Consider the following 27648-nt stretch of genomic DNA (forward strand, 5'->3'; position numbering starts at 1 on the left):
AATGGATTTTTGGAGATGGTCCGAAATGAAAGCGAAGGCGAGATATTGAAACTTTTCCTTCATGACATTTGTTGTTATGACATCCAGTGAGCCGTATGACGTTTGACATAATCGGATGACATTTCACCGCTAATATGCGTAATTTTTTATTTATTTTTTTTTGTTATCACTTAGATTATGGCCATTTGACTTATAGCAGTGTCCAGTGTTTCCCATACATTGAGTTATGCATGTTATGTATGTTTATTAAAAACAAGTTTTGTAATAACCAATTGTTCTGGTCCGGACCTTTGACACTGATGAAAAGTCAGATTTGGACCTTTGAATGTAGACTTTGAGAACCCCTGGTGTAGAGAGGGTGTGTGTGTGTGAACCTGACGCAGGTTCACACACACACACACACACACACACACACACACACACACACACACACACACACACACACACACACATCTCTCTCCCTCTCGACCGAATAATTAATTCAAGTAGCTAAATGTTATAATTAATTCAAATAAATGTGATCTTACCACACTATTTCATCTGTCTGATCTGAAGTGGGCAGAATACTGAGCTAACGAGCCGTAGCTTCGCGTCAGTCTTGCCTTCACGTCGTGCATTAAAATAGTTAAAATAGCCATGTATTCGCTCTTTAGCAGCAGTTTTTAAGGCAATATTTAAATGACACCCTGGTCATTCTTGGTGTACCCAAAATGGTCCCACACTATCGACTTCAGTCATTTCTCTGGTGGAAATAAAGGGTCGCTGTTTGGTTCCTCTGTCATACTTAATCTAGTGTGTGTAGTAGCCTCTGTGTCTCTGATAAGCACAGCATTTTAAGCTGGTGCACCACTAGCGTAACTTTGTTTTCATTTTGCGCAAGTTGCAACTGTTCCGTTCTGTGCAACAGAAACACTCGGTGTAGCGGAGCCTTTACGATTAATTAACCATGACATTTTAAAGCCCGGTTAATTGTGAAACCGGTTAATTGCTGCATCCCTAGTGGCCACCAAAGCATTTTTAGCCAGCTGAAAACGTCAGGCACTCTGCTGAAAACACCCAGCTGTGAGAGCTTGAGAGTGCAGCGGGGTTTTTTTTTTTTCAATTGAGACGTTGCGGTTGCTATGAAATGGAATATCCGCTGAAGTAATATTGCAGACACATCACGAATGAAAGGTTTCTCCAAGCATTAGGCCTATTTTTCATAATAATATGGTGGTAGTCCAGCAATTCCATCTGGTACAGGCATGAATACTCGGGAGACAAGCAATATTAACTGTTCAATTGTTAGTCAGTCGTAGTACAAGCAACGTGTGACGGTTGGTTGGTGTGGTATTACTCCCACCCCTCCTTCACTGTGATTGGTTAGCTGACTAAAAAGTGACAGTGATGAGCCAAAAAATGCACGAATGCTCAGCACGCTCCTGGAGTTTTAAAAAACACAGCACTACCATTGAAAACAACTGAAAAAATATGCTAGCTTTGTGGAAAAAAAAACTTTGGTGGACACGTGGCCTTAAGATGTGTATCTAGACTAAGGGTTGCAAAAAGGTGGAAAACTTCCAGTAAATTTCGGAAACATTCCAGAAATTTTGGAAACTTTCCAGGATTTTTTTGAATATTCCAGGAACCCCTTTGCAACCCTAATCAAAACTGTAAACATTCCATTTTGATTTCCTGTTGACTTCAAGAGTTAAATGTAAGGGTGGAGTAAAAACTAATTACTGATGTGTTTACCCCAGCCTGTATCTAAGCAAATGGCACATCACCACTCACCAACTCCAAAGAAGAGCGGGCATGTGAAGATTGCGGTGGAGGGGCCGGCGCAGGGTACTAGCATGGGAAGCATGCATGCTCGAAAAACCAGCTCCTCTGTCAATGGCGCCACAACCTGGTTCCTCAGCCAGCGCATGTCACCCAGACACAACGTCCAGAAGCAAGGGTCTGTAAAGACATAACAGAACAATCCCATTTACAACAACACTGACAATGAAGCCAGTCTCATTCTTTTACAGCAACAAAGCTCAATCTGGTTGAGTTGCCTGGCACAACATGAAGACTGCCTATTGCACTTCATCAAAATAGAAATGAGAATTGATTTAAGGACACAGATTCACCTCCCAAATGATTTGGCTGACACTTATTGTTGTCTATAATAATTCAGCATCGTGACAGCTAACTAACAGATTCTTTAAATCCCAAAATAGCTTTATAATTAAAGAGGTTCACTGGAGAAATCATGAGAAGTGGAAATGGCTGTTTACCGACTACAACTTTCATCCCATCGATGAAACCCCAGGGGCAATCCATGGCTAGCTGGATCAGAGGGCCCAGAAACAGCACCTAACAATTATCAAAAACAACATAAAAAATGTGCCAGATCACATATATTTAACGGAAAGAATCTTCTGCAATCTGAAGGTCTCTCAAAATCTTCAATTTCAATAACACTTTGCCTTTAGATTTAAGGAAAACAATTGTTTTCCATTGTCTGAAAAAAAAAACAAGTACAGACTTTGTCATTTACTTACCATGGTCAATAGCAGCGGAAGAATGATAGCAGGAATAAGACCCTCCAACCGGATCCCCATAAGGGCCGGTAATGAAGGACCAGGCTATAGGAGAAATCAAACACTTCTGAGTAAGTCTAGTGTTTCTCCATCAACTGAGGTTCAACACAATGGCAAAAACAAATCACAAAATGCTTAATAACAAGACTGTATGATGCACCACTTATGAAATAAAAAGAACACTTAATTTCAGAAATTGTGAGGTGATGTTTTTTAATTCTTCTGATTAATTTGATCAGTCTTTCAAACCTTTAAAGGGGTCCTATTATGCTTTTTCACTTTTTCAACTTTAGTTAGTCTGTAATGTTGAAAAAAAAGATCTGCAAAGTTCAATGCACTCCTTAAAACCCCCAAAATCCCTCTGAACCAAATGCCTTTTGACATATTTCCATATGTTTTAGAGAGCATGGTAAACATAAAGCAAACGACAGTAAGGACTAAACATTTGTGTTGCAGTAAACTAACCTGGATGCCTGTGAAATCTTTCCATGCCCACACAAACACTGGAGACAGAGCGGATACAATCAGTACACTGGTGAAGCGCCTCTTTATCACTGCAGGATGATCCCTGTTAGTGCAAACAACCACACAAACAAACAAGCAGTGTTGTTATAATGCAATAAGTTTGCATCTTACCATCAGTTTATGTAACATAAGACAAGACAAACATAAACAATGGGGGGGGGGGCTTTACAGTAAAGCTGCTACGACAAAATATGACTAAAATCAATAAATAAATCGTAATGAAATAATAATGAAAAATGTAATCCAAAATGTTTTATCTTGATGGTTTACGTTAAAATTATTTATTTTAATTTAACATTTTTAAGATTTAATTATTAGTTTTTCATCAACTTACTAATGGAATGTTTCATGCACTTCATGTTGTTGATGTCAAAGAATGGAAACATTTTGTGCTGAAAAATAGTTCCAAACGTTCCATTTAAACAATATTTTTTAACGTTCGATTTGAAAAGCATTTTAAAACATTTGATTCGAATAGTATTTTTAAAAAAAGACTTGACTCAAGCAATACTGAACGTTCGTTTCAAGCTTGAAATAATGTTTTCGAACATTAGATTTAAACAATATACAGCAAACGTCGAATCTGTCGTTACAATGCCTAAAAATGCTGTCTAGGTAGGGTGCTCGCAAGGTTTTGTGACACAGCCAAAGGCTCCGAACTATACCTTGGTAAATCGCTTTTCCAAACGTATAAACTTCCAACATAGGAGCACGCAAGCAATAAACAGGAGAGAACTGACACCCAGCAAAGTCCATCAGGAACAGACGCCACATTAGCATGGAGTTGATCTGAATGAAAACTTGACATCAAATCATCGTCGTCGTTCATGGCGAGACCGACAGGGGCTAAAGACCACTAGACGCGCTAAAAAAAACAGCAGATGTGGGTGACACATTAAACACCACACACGTGATTTTGTTTTCGTCCTAGATAAGTGTGTATGTCCACAATGGAGGTACTCTGCAGAAGCTGAGAGGAGACTGTTTTGGCGCCACAGAATGACGCCATCAACGCGAGACGGTCTTGCCAGCCCATATTTCCATTCACAACTCATGACAGCTGATGATGATACACTCTTGAATGGGGAGAAGAAAAATGACTGCCAAATTATGAAACACATAACGGCCCATTGGGACTCTGTAACCATTACAGCATATTTGCAGCTTTTGGTTGCAATACAGTATATGTATTTAACATATCCTACCCCATTTCCGATTCACAGTTCCTTGCAAGATTGTATTGTATAGAGATTGTTTTGGATTTTACATGCATATTTTACGTACTTATTTGTCTAATCTGTAATATAGATAGATAGATAGATAGACAGACAGATAGTGTTACAGAGGAGGCTTCCGTACCGCCTCCTCCTCACCACCAGAGGGAACCCTCTCCTGAATATTGACTTTATCCATTCGGACTCTAGTTCCCATCATGCCTCATACCTGGGACTGATTGCACGCACACACCTGCATTGAATCACGCACACACACATTTAAGCCAAACACTCACAGCAACTCACTGCGAAGTCTTGATTTGCCCCGGCTGTCACTTCTGAGCGTTTACCCTGTATCTTGCCTACTCGTTTGACCTTGGACTGTTTATCGTACTCTGATCTGTCTCTGCCTGCCCTGACTTGGATTGTTCTACTACTGCGTTTGTCTGCCGCCTGCCTCGACCTCCTGCCCGTCCCACGTTCCGTCTCAGCCTAGCCTTCGCTATTGTATCTACTGGTGACTGACCCTGTCTTGTCTGTTTACGCAATAAAAACGCTGCAAATCGATCCCGACTCTGATGATGATTCGCAACAGATAGATACAGACAGACAGACTGACTGACTGATTGTGATCATTTTGTAAAGCATGTCTTACAAATACATAACGTTACAATTACTTTAAGTAGCTTAATTTTGGATAGGCTATAATTTATATACTTAATCTATCGGAACCATCCATTGCCTTACTGGCTTATTCATTTAGAGAATTTTGAAGCACAAAATTTAAACGAAACTTTAAAACGTAACATACCATTGTTAACTTTTTTTATATTAACTGATGATGAAATTAATTTTCGAATTGGTGGATACGGTTCACAGTTATTTGAGAACATTTTGAACTAGGTGTTTGAAACCAACAAGCCAGAAAAAACACGTATTTGTGTATCTAGACTTTTGATTCATATAACCCTTGTGACAAGTTTTTTTTTTACCTTAAAAACAGAGCTCGGGGTTAACAAGTTGGATGTATTAGCTGTTTTATTTTGTTGTGAAAATATTATTAATTTCATACAGCTTTATAAAACTGGCTGATTAGGTCACAGCTTGCGCATCGTCGCGCAGGATGGTCGTCTTAATTAAGAGGTGTCAATGAAAGTGACACAGCACAATCACTGCAAATATAACAGGTGTAAAGGGCTGATGCATTTCCACAGGTGTATTCCGAATCCTAAATGTGGAGAATGCGGAGGATTCCACGGGCTGTCAGATCCCTCGCTCGAGCGTCACTGCGCGCGTATGCAACAGCAGTGGTGGTGCCAACAACCTCACGAGCGCCACCCTGAGGCGAAATTACGAAGCCTACGCTTAGCTAATGAATATTAATTAGGCGGAGAAATCCTCTAATGCCGAAGCCTGGTTTCTGAATATTAATTAGGTACTCCTGACGTTGCGCTTTTTCCGTTCAATGGCGAAGGCTTGATCATGAATATTAATGAGCTCACTACCATATTGGAGTTGTAACCTCGCATCCGGGGGCGGGGCATACGAGTGTAGTGGCTCCCTGACCAACCGCAGAGGCGCATGATGTGGGCGAGGGCAAAACCCGTCCTCGGATTTCTTTAACGGCAGAGAACTGCGAGGGAGAGATGGGCGTGACAACGGAGTGTCTGGACTAGACTGAAAACACTCTTCTCCTGGATTAAGATCCGCGCTGTCTTCCGTGTAATTGATGATAACGGAGTGTGGCAATGCAAAACACACGACGTGATGCGCGTGCCATCCAGTTTAACACCGCGAGTGATGAATTAACAGCACGACGCCCTATTTTAAGGCCACACGGGGATTGACAAGCCAAGGATATTCAAGGAAGAGGTCTGTTAACATCAGCAGGTGCGTATTTGGATAGTTTTTGGCTTGGCGTGCTTGTTCACCGAAATATGGTCCTCTTTTTATTATCACTTAATCAGTCTTCTCCTTGTGTCAGTGCGGAGTGCGTGTATAGATAGATGCGTGCGTTCTTCTGTAATTAATTTTCTGTGCAAATAATTTAGATTTAGTGTTTTATTTAAATATACTATGTGTAAAAAATTAAATAATTAATTAATTTTCTGTGAAATCTCTTGTGTACTTCCCAGGCCTCATAGGCAGCCGTGGAATTGCTTTTATAAATAAGAGCATGACATTTATATCGTTCTAGTGGGATACAATTGCAGTGATGATTATGGTGAATACCAAATAGGTCAGGTTTTGGTATGATAACGTTATGTAATATGTCCATGTGCATTTTGAACAGTCTTTACAGACGGATTCAAAGAAATGGAAATAATAGGCTACAAGTGTGACACTTACATCATGTTGACGCCTTATGAATTAACTCTTAAAAAAAGTGTTGCCTGATTTAAAATATTTAATCTATAGTAAACGTCTCGCGTGCGTTTGTGTATTTCCTGGGGAATCAGTATTGTATAATTACGTCGTAAAAATCGAATTAGACATCGAATTATAATTCGGATTTTATTCGAATCTTTGAATTCAGCTGTTCTGCTGTTAGTGAGACGCAATCCGCTGCAATCTGTCGTCTGAGAGCTCGGGCTGGGCCACGGGTCATGCTGGCTCGAGAAAATGAGCAGAATACGAGCAATGCCATTACATAATCTTGCTTATTAGTTTCTGATGTGTACAAAAATCTCGACCGTTTATAGAACAGATAGTGAAAAAAAAAAGACTTTCACAGGGCCTGTTGTAAATCTAAATTGCACAACAGTGTGATGAAGTTACATCACAAAATGTTGAGTGAACATTAAAAATTAAAGAATGTAATTTAGTTTATTATTTCTATAATTAATTAGTTGGAAGGTTTGTTAATTTCAGTTTTTCCTAATTGCTGAGCTAGTCTTGCTAGTGTGTTTACACATCAAATAAGCACAGCCTATTTTTTTATTTTTTTTAAATAATGAATAATCATGAATGGTGACAGTATGTTTGTCTCATAAACATGTAGTATTTGTTCATGTGGAGGTAGAAACACATGTTTTTCTGGTGAATAATCAGTCTGAAGACCGTCTTTCCCATTTACTTGTCTGACAACATATTTAACATTATGAAAAGATGCTTTGATTGATTTAGATTTAGATGTCTCCTACATTCTTTGACCGCATGTGATGATGTGTATGGACAGGGAGTATCCATGCAACAGCAAAAATAGAAGCCTTAATAATTGTTTTGATTTCCAGTAAATATCTTTAAAACAATATACTGCAAATTTAATGGCATAATATATTTTGCTTGTCAAGGAAATCCATCTTGTTTAAAGGAAAACAAGACAGTGATTAAGAAAATTAGAAAATAAGAAAAAAAATATATATATATATATATTTTTGGGCTTTGAGGATCAAGTCTGGGAGGAGAAAATTCTCAATTGTCATTATACCGAGAGGGATGATTGTTCACATAACATCATTTAAAAAAGAAGAAAAAAGTTTTTTCTTATTACTTCCTAATGTCTTAAGGCAGAGAAAAATATTTAAGTGAAAAACTGATGCTTAGTAGCAGACTCTTGAGGATTTTTACTTTGAGAATGAGACGTTATTGAGGTTGGGAAAGTGCAATGTAGTTTCACGTGATATAACTTTGCTTATGTTGAACTTGAGATAATTATTACATGTCAGTTAAAGTTTTTAATAATATTTTCAGTTTGAAGTTATTTGTAAATATTCCTGTTCATTCATCTATTGCTTGTTTATTCATTGTCATGGTTGTCTTTATGTGCTGCATAGTATTTCCCCTTGGCAGTGTTAATCCAGGGTTCGTTCTTTATCAGCATACTGAAAAAAACGTCATAATTATTCATTCGAATTATAAACAAAATGTCTTTGCAATATCAAACAGGTGACCCATATACGAGTTTGCTGACATGCATCTGTGAATGCTGATGTGCCGTTAGAACAGGAAGAGTGTAAATGATAGAGCTCCTGCGGAGGTCCCTGCTCTGAAGGTCACTATCAAGTTTCACAATAACGATACCTGTAACGGGGAGATGATGTCAACGTGTTCATGCACTTTCTCTCATTCCCTCCCTTTGGTGGCTGCAGCTCTTTCCACTGCTCGCCCAGACAGGAGCAGCGGGGTCAGACAGAACTGTAGGACACTCACTCCATCATGAGTCGCACACACACACACCTGCTGCATACCACAGCTTCACAGCACAATGCAACAGACAACAGCCATGATGGCCATTCAGTAAACTGCAGCTGACTACAGACTTACACTGACAGAGATAATGACATTATACGGTACAGTGAGCAACACTGTTATAGATGGCGTTTTTGCATTAATTATGCAATATGCACCATTGTTGCACTGGTGCAGACCGCAGTCTATGGCAGACCTCAGCTACTCAGCTCACCAGAACAGATATATGGTGATATTCTGTTAAATGAAAATGCAACAGACAACATGGTGCTAACAAATTAGAACAAAGTGTACTGCATTTACAAGAGATTTGCATCATGTTGTGGTGGACAAATATTACATTAATTTAGCCTAATGATTTACAAGGTAATAATCAATACATTTTTCGAAGAAAAGTACTAAAACAGAAAATACATTTTTGTTTTTTTAAATACTAGCAATTACAAATAAATGTTTTTTAACTTTCTATTCATCAAAGAATCGTGAAGAAAGTATCACGGTCACTACTGTTTTCAACATTGATGATAATAAAAAATGAGGAGCAAATCAGCGTATTAGAATGATTTCTGAAGGATCATGTGACACTGAAGACTGGAGTAATGATGCTGAAAATTCAGCTTTGCATCACAGGAATAAATTGCATTTAAAAATATCTTCAAACAGAAAACAGTTATGTTAAAGCCTATAATTATATTTCACAATGTTACTGTTTTTACAGTATTTTTGATCAAATAAATACAGCCTTGGTTGGCATATTGCAGAGTTATTGCAAACTATAATACATAAGTAAGGGTTAACACAGTGATTCGATCATAATTGCAAAATAAAACCTTGATGTGATCAGAATGTACAATCTGGTAGGAATTTTTTAAATATAGCATACTGACTGTACACTGAGAAAATGTTAACCTAAAACGTGTTTTATGTGGTAATATCTAAATGAATGATTTTATTCAAATCAAAATTATTATTTAGCATCACTGAATAAACTTAAATACATAAAGTTATACCAACAAAACTAGTGTTAGATCAGGTAAAAAAAACAATTCCTTAAACTGAAAATGGCAGGTTACCACTTTTTACTGTTTGCCAAGTATACATAAAATATAAATTTATGTTAAAAACAATTTTATTACATGAGAAGAGAGACTACTGAGAAACATCATACTAGCTGTGTTGGAAATTGCTTGTTATACAAATACAGAGTTCTGGCATGAAACTCTAGATGGTGCAGTCTGATAGGTCTAGCTCAATCTGACCTGGCGACATCATTGTCACATGGCAGCTGATTGGTTCTCTCCTGTATCTGAGCTTACTGATCAATATTCAAATTCCTGGCTTTTGTTTGCTGTAGCAGTTTGCAGCGCCCTTCAGAAACCCTCCACCTTCCCCAGCTCCACCTGTATAGATCTGCTACGGGGTGATTCATGTATGCTATGGGGGTTATTTCATGTACGTTATATTTGCAGCAGCAGTATTTCTTACATGCTCACAGCAGGATGTTGTGGATGTATTGGCCGTCGCAAGTCTCTGTACTTTCTCTGCCGCAGCAACAACATTAGCAGATCTATTCCACCAAGACCAAACACATTAACATTGTACATTACCATGCCAATCCCTCCGAGAGTTGTCATGCTTGCTCTGCCGCAGCAGCAGTGTAGCAGATCTATTCCGCCAAGACATTTTCATGTACATTACCATGCCAAATTCCTCCGAGAGTTGTCATGACAGAAATATATTTATCTCAGATTGCTGCCATCGACCAATCAGAAGCAAGTTCATTCATTGTAGACACTAAGAATGTAAAATAATATTTCATTGCATTTATGAGATGCCATCACTTTGAGCTGACTCCAGCAGACAATACAAGTGCAAACTACATTCTGCTACATATATAAATTCACTTTGCTAGAGGATGCCAGATGTGTTAAAGCATAACACCAATACTATTGTTTGCAGACAGAACAACAATGGGGACAGAAATTTTGCAGCTGTACGAGCATTCAAGATGTGTATTGCACAAAAGTGCCGCTCCGACAAAACGGCGAAATAGCTAATGATCTGCTGAAAAGCAGATACAGATTTTGAAGAATTAAGTTTGGCAAGCCTGGCCTCGAGTAAAGCCTCATAAGTTATTCGTGAGATCATTTCCTTGTGCGTGTATATTTAGAACCCACTTCATCTGGCTCCTGATAGAGATGGATGAGGCAGACTCGCTCTCTGTCTACCCCGCTCACACTCATACGCTCAGTCTCACGCGCCACACTCGCTCACCCCGCTGCAGAGGCAGCAGAGAGGATTGTGGGAATGAACAGAGAAGGTGACGGAAGATGATACAGTAATCAGGGAGGACATAAAATCAGACCGGAGGGAGGACGTGGTGATCTGAGAAGTGGAGATGAAGGGAATAAAGAAGAAGTTTTTAGAGGTACCTGCACTGTGGGACTCAAGTCTTTAATAAAGGCACCAGAAGCCAATGAATTATTGATAAGCTGCCCAATAATGTGTGAAGAGCAGTTCGAGCTCACAGACTGAGCTTGTCATTTAATTATATGCTAAGCCACTATACACTAAGGTTGTTGTGTCTGGAAAGATCTCATTCCATAATGTGCATATTGTCCTCACCACCCCTCCATATCCCTGCATTCCTGTTGATCTCCCTTCCCATATCTCTCTAGTTCCCTCATTCCTCCCCCAGGTTGTGGGCTGATTAGAAAATGCATGGCACAGAACAGGCAATCCATCACCCTCCCAAACCTCATCACACACACACACACACACAAACACAATCTCTTCATAAGAGTGCTTGTTCATCCCTAGTAATCTTCTGTTATCTACAATCTGCTGTTTTGTAAGCACTCTATATGTATTACTCCTCTACATACCCTTCTCCATCCCGCTGGCCCTCCCTGCTCCTCTCCTCTCCATCACCTACACCACCATGCTATTTCTATTTTTGTCCTCTCTCAGTTTCCCTCGCTCTACTCACCCTCTCAGCCCCCAGTCCACCTCTCACCATTGCACACCCACAGTCATGCAGTGCCTTAATAGTGCAGCGATTGGCTCATCTGCACTGTCCGTCATCTCCAGTCAGCTTCCTGTGCACTCGGTTCAGATTAATTTGCTGCATAAGGGAGCCTGGAAGAAGCAAACTGACAAATAACCGGTTGCTGTTAATGTTTTTGCACTACAAAGGTTTTACATATATTTAATGTTGTGTTAATTGGAAGATGCTTATAATAAAAAAAATAAAAGTGATTTAGTGTGTATAGTGCACTGTAGACTAGAGGAAGCTTCATAACAGAAATTTTCCACAGAAATTTTCCAGCTGAATTAAAATGAATTGTAAATATTAGATGAGAAGTAAGTTTAAGTACTACAATTAATAAAACTAAAACTGAAATAAATTAAAGCTAAATAGAATCTACTACTTTTACTATATCTAAAATTAAAATATAAAGAAAGCAAATTACTAATAAAAATACTAATTAATACTATAATAGCATATAAATAATACTAAAATAACATTGATTACAGTGAAATAACACAGAGGATGGATGGACGGACAGATAGATTCACAGAAATACAGATAGATAGATAGATAGATAGATAGACAGAGACACATTAAGTACTCAGAGTAATGACAACACCAATTTATCTAACAGTCAGTATCGAACCTTTGAAATGCCACTGCTGTGACTGTTCCATTACGTCTGTATGAAAAACAACAATGAAGTCCTTTGCATTGGTGCGCTTGACTTTGTAATTGCAGAGAGGTTGTTATTCTCCTGGGATTGGTTAAATCTCCTGTTCCTGATAGGTTGTCAGTTGATGGTTGACTGCTTGTTGACTTCAGAAGAGACAGCCACACTATCTCAGGCTGTCCTCACAGGATCAGTTGTTACATAAATACATAGCAGCTGATCCGTGATACAGCTGTTATTGCTTTTACAGTTGGAGTAACCGATGGGGGGGAATACAGATAAGAATCAGACAGTTTTTCCATTTCCTCTCCCTGTAGCACTTATTAAATAAAGTTGTCATTTCACCATGAGAAAACAAGCAAAATGTGCTGATCAACAATATCAATCTCACATTCTTCCCTTCACTCTCTCTCTCTCTCTCATAGCTGTGAGTGGTTCTTCTGGATATGGTTTTGGAAGGGAGCTCCGAAGCTCTTTGCCCTCCTCCATCCCTGGAGCTGCATCCATCATGCAACAAGAACCAGCCGTCTCCTCCTCTGGGTTCAGGATCTCAGTCCCATGATGCTCTCTGCCCTGAGGACAAGGAGCCCATCAAGTACGGGGAGCTGATTGTACTCGGGTAAGAAAACATCCACAACAACCCTGAAGGAATAATATTAATATTGAAAGGATGAAATTAAGGTTAAGCACTTTACATTTCTATAGTTCAGATTAGCTCTTTCTTTCATAATAGCACAATAAAACTTAAAGAATAGTTCACAAAAATCTTTACTTCTGTGAATATACATATACATACACAATACTGTTTAAAGGTTTGGTCAGTATGTTTTAAAAAAACATTTTTTAAGAAGTCTCTTATGCTCACCAATGCTGCAATTATTAAAATAATATTTAAAATATTTTTTTCTATTTTAATATATTTTAAAATGTAATTTATTTTTGTGATACAAAGCTGAATTTTCAGCAGTTATTACTCCAGTCTTCAGTGTCACATAGTCCTTCGGAAATTATTCTAATATGCTGATTTGGTGCTCAAAAAACATTTCTTATTATTATCAATGTTGAAAACAATTGTGCTGCTATTTTTGTTCAAAAATTCTAAGTATCTTCACAAAAAAATGATTTCCAATAAATGTTACAATGCACATGGTATGTACAGCCACAATGTATTAATTAATAACTAATTAATAAATTACGTCATGATCTGTAAAGCTGGTAAACTTTTTTATTACTATATTTTTATCAGAACAAGGTACATTGAAAGTATTCAGTGACAGAGGCACTTTCAACGGCATTCATTTTTTACTTTTTCTACCCACAACATAAAACAAACAACAACAAAAAAACATGGGGGAAGGGGAGAGGATGTGGGGGGGGGTTAAAGCTGGTAAACTTTTTAACTTAGGTGATATGCACAAGGGAAAAGGGAAAAAAACACACACACACACAAATGGTTTAGACAACTCATAATACCATTTCTTCCATTTATGTGCTTTACAAAAAATACAAGCTTCCCATTTGTGGTTTAAAACTCTCTTTAATGTCTTGCCTTAGACTTCCACTGTAAGTGCGTTAAAATCGTAATTAATCAAAATGATTAATATTATGCCAAAAATTTTGTTGATAAAGCTTTTATTAAGTCATTCATTAAGAACATTCACTGTTGCAAAGAAAGGAAATCATAAAATGATTCCAAAAGAGATGTCACAAATTATTAAGTATTTAATGGATTGAGTCTGAACATATTTAGTTATGAATAATCTAAACCTTTTACATCTGCAGCATTGGGTTTATCATCATTCAGGTTTAACTGTATTCACACACATTAGAACTGTACAATACCGTCTCAGATTCGTGAAAACCCATTTATCTAAATTACAGCTCCTCCACTCAGCCAGCATTTTGAATGCAGGAGTTCAGTGGGAGTTCAAGGGTAAAATTACCCTTAAATAAATATGACTTCAATTAACATCCTTTTTCGCAGATGAATGAACGCCACGTCATCCGGGCCAATTGGCTCCCCTGGTGTACCTGCGGCTGGTTTTCCTGACTTATCTTTAGATTTCAGCTGCGGATGCAAAACACTTCATTTGACTGCCAACAAAGATGTCATTCAAATAACACAGTCATGGAGCAGAGCAGAGCAATGAATGTTTCCAGTGCCAAGAGAGGGAAGAGAGGGGGAAGAGGATATAACAGTACAAGAGGTGGAAAAGAGAAAGCACATGATGGTGTTCAAGTGTTCATTTCTTTTCCATTTTGCACTTCTATTAAAGAAAAAAAATAAAATATATGTTACAATTATAATATCTTTTATAAACGTTTTTTTGTAAACCGATTAAATTGATCAAAAGTGACAGCATAGACTATTACATTGTTTAAAAAAATCTCAAATAAATGCTGTTTTTTAATCAATGTATTTATTATAATTTTTATAACAACAGTAAAACATTTTGTAACTTTCTGTTTACCAAAGATGTTTTCAGCTGTGATAGTAAGACGAAATGTTTCTTGAGCAGCAAATCTTCATGTTAGAATGATTTCTGAAGGATCATGTGACACTAAAGACTAGAATAATAATGCCAAAAATTCAGCTTTGCCATCACAGGAATAAATTACATTTGAAAACATGTTAAAAATAGAAAATATTAAATTAAATGTATGCATTTAGCAGACACTTTTATCCAAAACGACTTGCAGTGCATTCAGGCTATACATTTTTTTATCAGTATGCGTGTTCCCTGGGAATTGAACCCACGACCTTTGCGCTGCTAACGCAATGCTCTACCACTGAGCCACAGGAACATAGATAGATATAACAAATTTAATATTGAAACTTTCACAATATAACAATTTATACTGCGTTTTTGATCAAATAAATACAGTATTGGTAAGCATAAGAAAATTAATTCAAAAATCTTACCAACCCCAAACTTTTGAAGGGAAATGTATATTATATAATCAGCTACAGTATATCCAAAACACAAACATAATATGTCAACTTGCATTTGCACAGAAAATTAAGCGAAGTAGTCTGTAACACATTGACATTATTGAGTTATTTAGCACATTTTTGTCCATCCATTTTTTGGAGACTACGGGCCAGATTTACTAAACAGGGCAAATTAGCATGAGACTGCAATCCCACAAAAGTGGCGATGGGAGTGAGAAGTTCTGCGGGTGATCTACTGTGCCCAGATTAATTGTGCACAGACGCAGCCAGATAATTTCCATAATGACCAATGCAATCATGCTGCAAGGGCAGCACAAATTAGCAGAGTCACAAACTAACAGAGCCAATGATAATTAGGTGTGGGTAATGTACAAACAATACAGGCTCAAAATGGGTTACGACTTGCTTTCTTGGGTGTTAAATAATGGCGCAAATACCAATAAACAGACTACTGCAAACTTTAGTAAATCACCTTGCATGATTCATTCAAATACTCTCCTCCCATAAATTTTGCTTCTGAAAGGGAAATTCTTGCAAATGCATATGCAATAAGTTTAGCCAGAAAATAAATGTCCAGATCTTTTCACCACTAATTTTTCACTGCATGTCTTTAGTAAATCCTGACAGTAGATTTTTAACGCCAAAAAAGGGTTTGCGTTGGCACAAACTGTTAGTATATCTGGCACTAGATATTCTAGTTCAGTCAGAGTAAAATAGACAAAAATTATCGAACTTGAAAGATGTTTTCATCATAAGATACTACAACTGAATCAATTAAAAAAAAAAAGAAGAAAAAAAAAAGTAAAAATAAACACTGCCTCCCAGTGAGATGAAAGGATATTGAGAGAGCTCATTTAAGTGTCTGGACTATTGATCGTTGTCTACATGAATTATAAGATGGCTTCGCCTCCTCATTGACAGGCTCTGAGAGGCCTGCATTAGCCATTTTGTGGACGTCTCATGACTCCTGTCATAGTATCGATTGAGAGATAGAATAATGCATTTAATTATTTTTAAGTACACACCAATGCTCTTAAGTGAAAACAAGTCATCCATGCCTAGTTTTTGTCATCCCCAAGACAACAGTCTGTCCTCAATCTGTCAGCCCTATCAAAATCAGTCAGCGGGTGAAGTGCTGCATCTAAATTAAGCACCGAATGTGTTTTTGATGAATTCATTTTTTTTTATTGTTCAAAGCATTCGCTAAGCTCAGACTGGACTACTGTGGTTTTGTTACATGCAGGCATAATGGTTCGCTAGCTAGCGGGGACAAGGGCCGCAGGAGAAGTCGGCTGGCCCTTTACAAACGGCCCAAAGCCAACGGCGTCAAACCTGATGTCATCCACAACGTCTCCACGCCCCTGGTGTCGAAGGTGACAGCGTTTGCTTAAATTCTTTACAATTTCCACGCCTAGTTCTAAAATATAAATGGTAATGTCTTAATGCTAACAATTGATAGGACCAGATACTTTATCTAAAACAGCTTTTTTCATGGCTTCCAAAAGATTTGAAATCTGTTCCAACATAAGTGTCCTCCTGACCCACCCACAAAATTCTGTAAGAGTCATTGCATAACACTGCAACCAACCCAGTGCTTTGCCAATCTATTGCATAAGGTTAGGGAACCTGAAACTGCCTTATGTTCCTCTGACTTGTAAAGCGATGAATGATGAATGAAACAAAGGCCATTAGTCAAAGAGGTGTGTGTGTGTGTGTGTGTTTGCAGGCCCTAAGCAACAAAAGCCAGCACAGCATATCCTACACACTGTCCCGGAGTCATTCTGTTATAGTGGAATATACACATGACCCCAACACCGACATGTTTCAGGTGAGCAAAACATCATACCAGAAGAAGAGAGGATTCTTTCATTTAACTGCCTGTTTAAATTTCACTATTGAGTTCATTAAACATGCAAATAAATTTTAAATTATTTAGTATACTGTCGTAGTGGTGAATGTCTTTACCTTTCTATTGTCACAGTTATTTTCTGTTAGTTTGCTTTCTTGGACTTTCAGTCTGTTTTCATTAGTCACATGTGTTTCTTTGTCTTAGTTTCTCGCCAGTCATCAGTCGTCATGGACACTCATCTAGTCATTACACCTGTTCATTATCATCTCGTTATCACTGTGTATTTAAGTTGTTCCTTCTCAGTCACTCAGGGTGCAGTCACCGTTTACATTAATGTGTGTTACTTCAGCCTGTTTGGATTACTCTCGTGTGGATTATAATTCAACTTTGTGTTAGAATGCTATTCATCATCTTTGTGTCGTCTTCTGGGACACACCGTGACAGATGACTGGACCACAACCTGACTTTGCAGTGAGATTTGTTGACATTTTTGGAGAACTTTTTTCTCTCAATCACCAGCCCTGTCAACGACGAGACCCTGAAGTCTTTATTCTGGATCGAGGCCAATTACCACCATCCCGTGGACCTCCCAGACACCTCTGGATTTGACTGGAGGGAAGCCATCATCCGGTGTCTGGAGAGTGTCTATCCCCACTCCAGGACAAAGCCAGACCCAGAGCTCGTTCAACCAACTTTGACCGCGGAGAATTCGTGTGAGCCCCCCACAAATGGAGAGCTACCGCCCGCTGCGACGCGTCAGCCAGAGCCCAAAAAGAAGAGGACAGAGCTGACCCTCACCCCGGAAGTGGAGCTCCATCGTGAGTCTGACCGGGGTGTGAGCCCGCAACATCCGTGGACGAGGAGGTAGCGAGTGTGGAGAATGAGGAAAGGCTTATGGAGTTGTGGAGGTTTTGACTCCCACCCAATTCCGGTATCTTCATCACCGCTGTCTTTAGACAGCAGCAATGCCTGTATGAACTATGATTTATTCATCTCAATCGGCACGGACAGTGTTGCACTTACCATTATTCTGTCAAGTTTTGTGTAACCGTGAAGCTCAGCCAGTCCTCCAGCCCTGATGCTGCCGGATGTCTGCAGCCATACGCCATCTCTGGGGATTCCCTGCTCTGACATCGACCCGCAGGTCAGGCATCCACCTGCAGAGCCCGTATGAGAGGATCCTGTGGCTCTGCCTCCGATCTCCTCACTCCATCTCGACCTGTCGGCTCCGCCTTGGCTCCTCCCACCTTCGGCTCCACCGGAGACCCTCGGCCTTGCAGCTCCACTGAGTTCCCTCATCCCACCAGCTCCTGCTTGGTCAGTCGTCACTCGACTTCCACCACAGACTTGCGGGCCATCCGCTGTGCTCTGTCCCTCCACCCCTATGGCTACAGCAGGCTCCTCCTTCCCTTTAGCGTCGCCTCTGTCCTCAGTCACACCGGCTCCGCCTCAGCCCTCGGGTACTCTGGCTCTGCCTCTGACATTTGATGCCTCGGCATCGCTGAGGCCTTCAGTGCCAGTGACATCGCTCGGTTCCATCAGCTCTCTGTCTTCGCTTTTGTATCCATTGGCCTTGTCTCCGTCGGTCATCCCCCAGATGTCGACAGCCCCATCTACATCTTGGCTCCTCCCTCCCTCAACTCAGCCATGGGCTGTCGTCACGGCCGAGCTCTGGGTCTGTGCCATCGGGCTTTTCCCATCATTGCCGCCAGGATACTGTCATCGTCCACCTGCCACCATTCCTCTGTCATCGCCACATCCGGTTACCATCCCTGCGCCACATCCTCATCCACCTCCCAAATCCCCACCATCCCTCCCTCTGCTCATCCTCAGTTACGGGGTGTAACGTCACAGTTATGTTCAGTTAGTTTGCTTTCTTGGACTTTCAGTCTGTTTTCATTAGTCACATGTGTTTCTTGTGTTATGTAGTTTCTCGCCAGTCATCAGTCGTCATGGACACTCATCTAGTCATTACCCCTGTTCATCATCATCTCGTTATCACTGTGTATTTAAGTTGTTCCTTCTCAGTCACTCAGGGTCCAGTCACCGTTTACGTTAACGGGTGTTACTTCAGCCTGTTTGGATTATTCTTGTGTTGATTATAATTAAACTTTGTGTTGGAACGCTATTCATCGTCTTTGTGCCTTCTTCTGGGACAAACCGTGACGCCTATATTTCTGGGCTCAATTATGTAAAATGTCATCGTTTCTCAACAAACATAAAGGTAATTTCACCCAAAAATGAACATTTTGTCATTTATTCACCCTCATGCCATTCTAAACATAAATAACTTTCTTCCTTGAGACACAAAAGAAGACATTTTTTTAATAATGTGCTGGTTAGTGATGCATCAATATTAGAAATCTGGCTGATAACAATAAGCTGGTAATTTTATGGCTGATACAATAAGTGGTCAATATTAAAATTAGACATTATTTTGTCTTTAAAAAATTATAAAAAATTAAACACCCCCAAAATTATCAATATTTATTTCGGCATCAACAGATTATAGAGCATGAAAAATGGACATTAATTTTGAGATTTGCTGAATGTTATGTTTAACGGTGTTGTTAAATTATTATATAAAATAAAGATTACATTTAAGCAAGCATTATGATGGCTAAAGTATCAGCAATCAAAGTGTAATAATAGGTTGAAATGAGCATGCACAATTAAATATCAAATATTTATTGATACCAATATATACAAAAAAAATCTGATTATAGTCGATATGGTATATACACTAACATTCAAAGGTTTAGGGTCAGTATAAGTCTCTTATGCTCAACAAGTCTGCATTTATTTAATCAGAAATACAGTAAAAACAATAAAGTGAAATATTATGCATTTAAACATCATAAAATGTCATTTATTTCTGTAATGGCAAAGCTGTTGAAAATCTTGGAAAACAGCTTTTCAGGATTCTTTAGTGAATAGAAAGTTCAAAAGAACAGCATTTATTTGAAATAGAAATCTTTTGTAACATTATAAATATCACTTTTGATCAATTTAATGTATCCTTTCTGAATAGACGTTTTAATTTCTTTAAAAACAAAAAATCCTACTGACCCCAATGGTACTGTATATACTGTGGATCCCGTACATGTTGCTCTTTTCCATGGAATTACAATGAATGGGGGCTGAGCGGCCAGTACGTTATTCAGCATATTTTATTTGTCTTCCATGGAAGAATGAAAGTCATAGGGGTTTGGGACAACATGAGTAATTAATAAATAATTAATAAAAATGTTCATTTTTGAGTGAAGTAATCCTTGAATATCTCACTTAATCTGGTTGTTAATTTGTCTTTAGATCGGCCGTTCTACAGAGAGCATGATAGACTTTGTGGTGACAGACACAGCGAGCAGTGGCGGTGGAGGACAGGGGCAGGGGGGCGCAAATGGAGAGGGAGGACAGTCGGCCCAGAGCACGATCTCCCGCTACGCTTGTCGCATCATGTGTGAGCGTAGTGCTCCCTACACAGCACGAATATATGCAGCGGGCTTTGACTCTTCCAAAAACATCTTCCTTGGGGTGAGTCATAACAGGCTATTGACATAGCCGCGTTTACTAATGCAGAATATTTGCCAAAGTACAGAAGACGACAACACAGGATTATTTACACTGACATCAAAAAAGCAACACCGTAGAAGAGGACACATTATTTTCCTACTGTTTTGCCTGTTAATTAAAGTCAGTTTTTGCTGCCTTAACAGGCAAAAAGAATCAGTTCACAGGACATCCACATAGAATGTCAAGTAAAATTTCAGCCTAGTGGTTTGTTTATTGGATATTGAACTAGATTTGTACATTTTTTTTTAAATGTTGCTTGTTGCTGATGCTAGGATGTTGCAAGGGAATTGCTATATGGTTGCTAAGGACTTCCTAGTGGTTGCTACATTGTTTCTTACTATCCCAAGAGACTCTCCCACAGTCATATAAAACCTGGGAATATAAATACAAAAATGTTAAATTAAATAGAATTAAATAAAATTAATAATAAAAAGAACCAGTATTAATAATTGAGCACCAAATCGGTATATTAGAATGATTTCTGAAGGATCAAGGAAAGACTGGAGTAATGGCTGCTGAAAATTCAGCTTTGCCATCCCAGAAATAAATTACATTTGAAAATATATTAAATTTAAAAAACACTTATTTTAAATTGTAATATTTCACAGTATTACTGTTTTACTGTATTTTGATCAAATAAATGGTATGGTGAGCATACTGTAAGAGACATTAAAAAATACACTTTTATACAAAATACAGGTGCATCTCAATAAATTAGAATGTCGTGGAAAAGTTCATTTATTTCAGTAATTCAACTCAAATTGTGACCTGTATACTTTTGTCCGCCAGTGTATAATAAAATCAATATATTAAAATATTAATTTAAAAAATGTTGATTTCTTGACCTAGAAAGTCATGTAAATAAGTAAATATCTTAGTTATTGGAAAATCATGTACATTTCTATAGTGAATATAAATTTTTCTAGTTTTGTGTCAGTTCAGTCTTGACAAGAAAAAAACGCAAGTCTGATTGCATAGAAAATTATAGCACGCCTCTCTTCAACAAGCATGATCTGAATATCATTGCTGTCCACAGTACAAACAGTGTTTGATGAGTTACTTAGTGTAAAGGGTTTGTTTATACAGGTTTGTTGCTTTAGCAAACACCTCTAATTACATACAGTAGATCTGTATTTACAACATTAATATACATTTTACATCACAGACTGATATTACCAGGAGTGCACACACATTATTGAGCTTTACTCTTCCTGCTGTCACTGACCGAGATGCTTAAGATCAAAATGACTCATTTCACATCATTCCACATTGCTATTCACAATTAATGCGCTTGGTTATTGATTATGATTATCAACCATTTCAAATCATGTGTATGTAACTTCAAGGCACAGACCACTCACAAATTAAAATTCTATAATTATTTACTTACCTTCATGTTGTTCCAAATCTGTATGACTTTCTTTCTTCTGCAGATCATATATTTAAGAACTTTTTTGTCCGGTGTAGTCAGTGGGGTCCAGTGTATTTTCGAATCAACAGACTTTCACTGTATGGATAAAAATAACACAAGGATGAGTAAATGTTAACAGAATTTAAATTTTGGGTGAACTTACCCTTTAATTATTTAGAAAATATGGATTTATGCCCCTTATTCATCATCTTTCGTACACTGAGCAATGGAAGTAGACCTTGAATGGAACACTACTTTAATCCATTACTACATGTACTCTTTCATTCCAGGCCTTTTCAAATAATGAACTTAATACTTGCTTCGACCTTGATAGTAGCTAACTCAATAGTGGAGATCTACGCTTCGGTTTTACTCTCAAAAATACACAGACACCTGAAGGACAGTAATGGTCCAGTAGCGTGCAGTGATGCATGACATATCAACACACGGCTATGGCCTCATACAAATGTCCTTGACAGGCTCTCTGCCCACTGCTGTTCTGTGGAGGTGGAAAGAGAACGAGAGAAAGAATGGATACTGTATTCAATTCTAGGTATAAATATTTCAGACTCCCACTGTATAATGCAGCTCCAAGAAGTAGGTGTGTTGTGTAATAGCTAGTAGCTATAAACGGAAAGCCTAAAGTGTCTGTCTGTGCATTATAATCCTCTAAGCTCAGTTAGTCAGTGATTTATTATGTAACACAACATGCATGTACATTAAAAGAGAACCGATATTAATCTGACAGTAAACCACGACACATTTTGATTTCGCTGTGAGTTGATACTGTAGAGATTAGTAAAATCCTCTTGATGTGCTTGATTTCCAGGAGCGAGCTGCTAAATGGAGGACCTCAGATGGTCTGATGGATGGACTAACAACCAACGGGGTGCTGGTGATGCACCCAGCAGGGGAGTTTGTATCTGAACCCGCTCCAGGGGTGTGGAGGGAGATCTCAGTATGTGGGAATGTTTTTGCCCTTCGAGAGACACGGTCGGCCCAGCAGAGAGGAAAACTGGTGAGAATTTGCCTTAATCTCGGTAATGAATCACAAGTAAAAAAATTTCAAAGGTACACTGCAGAATTCTGGCTTCTTTATGGACATCTGTGGTCGAAACATAACATTGCTCATTTCTTCACTGGCCACATCGCACAGGCAATTGAATTTAGTGAATTATATTTCACAGAAATTCCACACAGATAGTGTTCTTCCACCATGGTCGACAAAAGTGAATTTATTAAAGATGATAAAATATAGGCTACTACTCACTTCTACTTGAAAGATGTGAATGATTTTATTTAGCAAGTAAGCATTAAATTGATCAAAAATGGCAATAAATATATTTATAATGTTACAAAACATTTCTATTTCAAATAAATGCTATTTATATTAGTTACAAAATTACAAAAATATTAAGCAGCACAACTGTTCAACATTGATAATAATAAGAAATGTTTCTTGAGCAGCAAATCAGCGTATTAGAATGATTTCTGAAGGATCATGTGACACTGAAGACTGGAGTAAATGCTGAAAATTCAGGTTTGCATCACAGGAATAAATTACATTTATAAAAATTCTCCACAAATGTGGCTTGTATGGGAGAGTTACAAGAAAAAAGCCACTCCTCAAGAAAGGCCACATGCAGTCATGACTGAGCTTTGCCAAAACGCACCTTGAAGATTCTGAGGCAGATGAGACTAAAACTAAAATTATTTGGCCTCAACACCAAACGATATGTCTGGCAGAAATCCAAAACAGCTCACCATCCAAATAACAGCATTCCTCCAGTAAAGCATGGAGGTGGTGAAATCCTGTTATGGGGGTGTTTCTCTGCAGCAGGGACTGGAGCACTTATCAGGATAGCAGGAAAAATGGATGAGGCAAAATACTGTCAAATTCTTGAGGAAAATCTGCTTTCTCTGCCAGAAAGTTGTCAATGGGAAGAAGGTTTACCTTCCAACATGACAATGACCCAAATCACACAGCAAAACGGAGCACACAGTAGTTGAAGGAGAAAGAGGTGAATGTCCTTGCATGGCCTAGTCAGAGCCCAGACTTAAACCCCATTGAAAATCTGTGGAATGACTTCAAGACTGCAGTCCACAAAACTGTCACCATCAAATTGAACTGAACTTGAGCAGTTCTGCAAAGAAGAGTCAGCAAATATTGCAAAGTCTAGATGTGCAAAGTTAGTAGAGACACATCCCAACAGACTAAAGGCTGTAATTAAAGATGGTTCAACAAAATACGGACACAAGAGGGTGATCCTTTTTCCAACTCGCTGATTGTTTTGTTTTTTTTCTGATATGTTGGTGTTATATCTTTCACTTGGATGTTGTAAGTTGCACTGAGTAAATACAGCTGGATAAAACAAAAACTGTGTCCGTCTTCATTGCAGGCTGAAAATGTGAATATTTTAAAGGGGGGTGATTCTTTTCTATACCCACTGTAAATACAGCCTTGGTGAACATAAGAGACTTCTTTTGAAGACAGTAAAAATAATCTTAATGACCCCAAACTTTTGAACAATACTGTAGACCAAATACAAAATTCTTTAAGTAGCATTTCAAATATCTGATCTCTGTTCCTAAGGCCTATAGACTTTCAAACGTCAAGCTTTAAAACAACAGCTTTAAAAACTTTTTTAAAAACTTTCAACCAAGGTAAAAAAGGCCTAAAAGGACTGACAAAATTTGCTTTTCTAGTGAAAAGTTACTGTCAAATTATTTTAATTGCACTTTAATTTAATTTAATTAAATTCTAAATTCTGTATGTTTTAGCAAGTAAGTGACGTTAGTTGGATATCATGGCACATTATGTGCCAGTTTCAGACTTAAAAGGTCAGTTAACCCAAAAATGTAAATTCTGTCATCATTTATTCATCCTAATGTCATTCCAAACCTGTATGACTTTATTTTTTCTGTGGAACACAATAGAAGACATATTGCAGAATGTTGTGAGTGATTGCATGTGTGTGTTTTTTACCTCACAGGTAGAGAACGAATCAAACATGCTGCAGGATGGTTCTCTCATTGATCTCTGTGGGGCCACTCTGCTTTGGCGGACCCCTAGCGGTCTTCGTCACACCCCGACTCTAAAACAGCTCGAGTCTCTACGCCAGGAACTAAACGCTGCCCGTCCCCAGTGCCCCGTGGGTTTCAACACGCTCGCCTTCCCCAGCCTGGCACAGCGCGCCACCATCGACAAGAAACAGCCCTGGGTCTATATGAACTGCGGCCATGTGCACGGCTACCACAAGTGGGGGTTTCGTAAGGAGAAAGTGGGATTGTCTGCGGTGGCGTTAACCGTGGATGGAGGCACAGCTCCAGCTACCACAGGAGAGCGAGAGTGTCCCATGTGCAGAGGGGTGGGCCCCTATGTACCCCTCTGGCTCGGATGCGAAGGGGGCCTGTACCTGGACGCGGGGCCACCGACACATGCATTCTGCCCTTGCGGTCACGTGTGCTCGGAAAAGACGGTGCAAGGCTGGAGTCAGATCCCACTGCCGCACGGAACGCATGCCTTCCACGCTGCTTGTCCTTTCTGTGGAACATGGCTGACTGGGGAACAAGGCCACATCAAACTCATCTTCCAAGGACCGGTCGACTGAGAGGAACAGCTGCCGCGCAGAAAGTGAGATGTTGAGACTGAATAAGAGAAACGGAGAGTTTGGACTGTGGAGGATGGACACAAAATTAAGAGCCTGTGAATAAGGCAAAGATGACAAAAAGGGAATATACTTTATGTAATGCAGAATGTGTAAATAAAAGAGATGAATTAAAAGTTGAAAAGATGAGCGTTGTAAGAAGTGAATGGAAATTGCATACATTTGCTTTTGTAAGAGCTTCATGCAAGGCCTTAATTGACATAATGTGTAATGTTGACAAAGCAACTGCAGTCAGCTTGAGGCAATGGAGTAAAACGTATCTGAGTCACATTTCTCCAGTAAATCACAGAGAAAAAAACAATTATTATAGGAACATTAAGACTTCTTGCATTGTGACATTTGACAAAAAAACAAAACAAACACAAAAAAACAAAGACAATGCACATTTTCTCCTTGATGTTTCATTACTATAATGATTCCAGATATTTGAATTGTCATTATTCTCACTGAGGATTTTGATTAAAGGCCCGTTCACACCAAGAACAATAGTAGCGTCCACACTAGCGGACAAACGTTCTGTTTATAATAAGCACTGCAGTTATGTCGTCTGCCACTTTAAATGCTCAAGCTCTTTAAAGCAGGATGGATTCTGATTAGCTGTCAATGTTTTTTTTATCGTTTTTAAAGTGATTCCAACAATATCCAATGATAAATTTAGAACGATTTTAAAACTATATCGTTAACATTATAGTTATTCTTGGTGTGAATGTAGTCCTGATTGTAATACAATGGTTTCATTTAAATCAGGGCAAAAAATAAGGTAGTACAGGAAAAAAAGTATAGATAATTAAAATTACTTATGAAATCTATCTACGTATGTGTATAAAAAATTATAATGATTTTTTTAATGAGAATGGGGGAAATGCAAACTTTTGTGCTAGAGAAATTGAGAGAATAATGAAAAGGAAAAAGACGAAGACCAGCCTTCAGCCAGAAAAACAAAACGAGTTTAAATTTAGCATCCACGTGCGCATGTGATGATGCATGAACTACACACGAATGCTCAGATCTCTTTACATTTCAGGGTCTCAGTTTAGAGATTGTGATGAGCTGGCACAGTGAGAAATTAGAGAAAGAGAGATGCTGCATCCGCTCTTATCTCCTCTCTTTCTCTCTCTCTCAGGGGATTCTGAGCAGAACAGTACATTCCTGCACACTGACTGCAGCTACTCTGACTGGCTATAAATAACTCAAGGTCATTGGCTCAGCCCTACTACACATGCACGGCGCCTCTGAAAATGTCTGTTCAGAAACAGAAGCAAGCACACAAGACATAGTAAATCAACAGGTCAAATATGAAATCAAATGGAAATGGTTTCTATTTATGGCGTTTATATTCAGTCATATGAAAGGAGAAATAGAGTCAAATATACAGATATATAATGTCTTGCATACTTCAGACAGTCTACTACTGGACACAATCACTGATTTTCATACAAAAATGGAGATCTATGTATTACCCCATCCACCATATCCTTAATGTAAAATATTCCATAAATATGCATTATCATTTGTTAGGATGCTAACAGGGCACTAGGTGGAGACGGATAGGCACACATAGAAATGACCTTCACTCTGCTATCACATGGTACAGGGTAGTAAAGACCTACTTTATGGTTTGCTTATAGGCCTATGTAAAGTAAATTTAGGAATAAAATGGAGGTCATAGGTCTGTCTGAAACATTGCTTTTATTGTTTATTAAAAATATTAAAAAATATCCTGAAATAAAATATAAATATTTGATGAAAAACCTACACTTAAAAAATTAAAATCAGAAAATATTTCAGTTATCAACTAACTGAAATAAATGTTTGTTGCAAAAGTAACTGAAATAAAAATTAAGGCTATATATATATATATATATATATATACTGTGTGTGTGTGTATATATATATATATACACACACTATATATACTGTGTGTGTGTGTGTATATATATATATATATATATATACACTATATATACTGTGTGTGTGTATATATATATATATA

General features: G+C 38.4%; 2 protein-coding genes across 2 annotated transcripts in view; one reads left to right on the plus strand and one right to left on the minus strand.

The window, feature by feature from the left end:
- LOC107679240 (CAAX prenyl protease 2-like) overlaps positions 1 to 4100 on the minus strand; it is a 9556-nt gene extending 5456 nt beyond the window's left edge. The window contains exons 1-5 of the mRNA XM_016474750.1: positions 3758 to 4100; positions 3033 to 3135; positions 2529 to 2612; positions 2262 to 2340; positions 1774 to 1941 (exon numbers count right to left, since the gene is read on the minus strand). Of these exons, the coding sequence (XP_016330236.1) occupies positions 1774 to 1941; positions 2262 to 2340; positions 2529 to 2612; positions 3033 to 3135; positions 3758 to 3921 (598 nt within the window). The 5' untranslated portion in view covers positions 3922 to 4100. The remainder of the gene's footprint in view (positions 1 to 1773; positions 1942 to 2261; positions 2341 to 2528; positions 2613 to 3032; positions 3136 to 3757) is intronic.
- Positions 4101 to 5878: 1778 nt separating this feature from the next.
- On the plus strand, positions 5879 to 25782 carry LOC107679255 (E3 ubiquitin-protein ligase pellino homolog 1-like). Its single transcript, XM_016474763.1, has 7 exons — positions 5879 to 6196; positions 12627 to 12820; positions 16398 to 16527; positions 16881 to 16982; positions 20316 to 20537; positions 22817 to 23005; positions 24981 to 25782. The coding sequence occupies exons 2-7, from the start codon at positions 12648 to 12650 to the stop codon at positions 25596 to 25598; spliced, it is 1434 nt and encodes a 477-aa protein (XP_016330249.1). The 5' UTR covers positions 5879 to 6196; positions 12627 to 12647; the 3' UTR covers positions 25599 to 25782.
- Positions 25783 to 27648: the final 1866 nt, after the last annotated feature.

The sequence above is a fragment of the Sinocyclocheilus anshuiensis genome, unplaced genomic scaffold (genome assembly GCF_001515605.1).
Source record: "Sinocyclocheilus anshuiensis isolate Anshui unplaced genomic scaffold, SAMN03320099.WGS_v1.1 scaffold1644, whole genome shotgun sequence".
Taxonomy (NCBI): Eukaryota; Metazoa; Chordata; class Actinopteri; order Cypriniformes; family Cyprinidae; genus Sinocyclocheilus; species Sinocyclocheilus anshuiensis.

Bases quoted from the DNA above. Each gene is read 5' to 3' on its own strand.
- LOC107679255 (XM_016474763.1), top strand. From the start codon at position 12,648: ATGGTTTTGGAAGGGAGCTCCGAAGCTCTTTGCCCTCCTCCATCCCTG. The intron at 12,821-16,397 runs GTAAGAAAACAT...TGTTACATGCAG, and splicing joins GGGGAGCTGATTGTACTCGG to GCATAATGGTTCGCTAGCTA. The intron at 23,006-24,980 runs GTGAGAATTTGC...TTTACCTCACAG, and splicing joins CCCAGCAGAGAGGAAAACTG to GTAGAGAACGAATCAAACAT.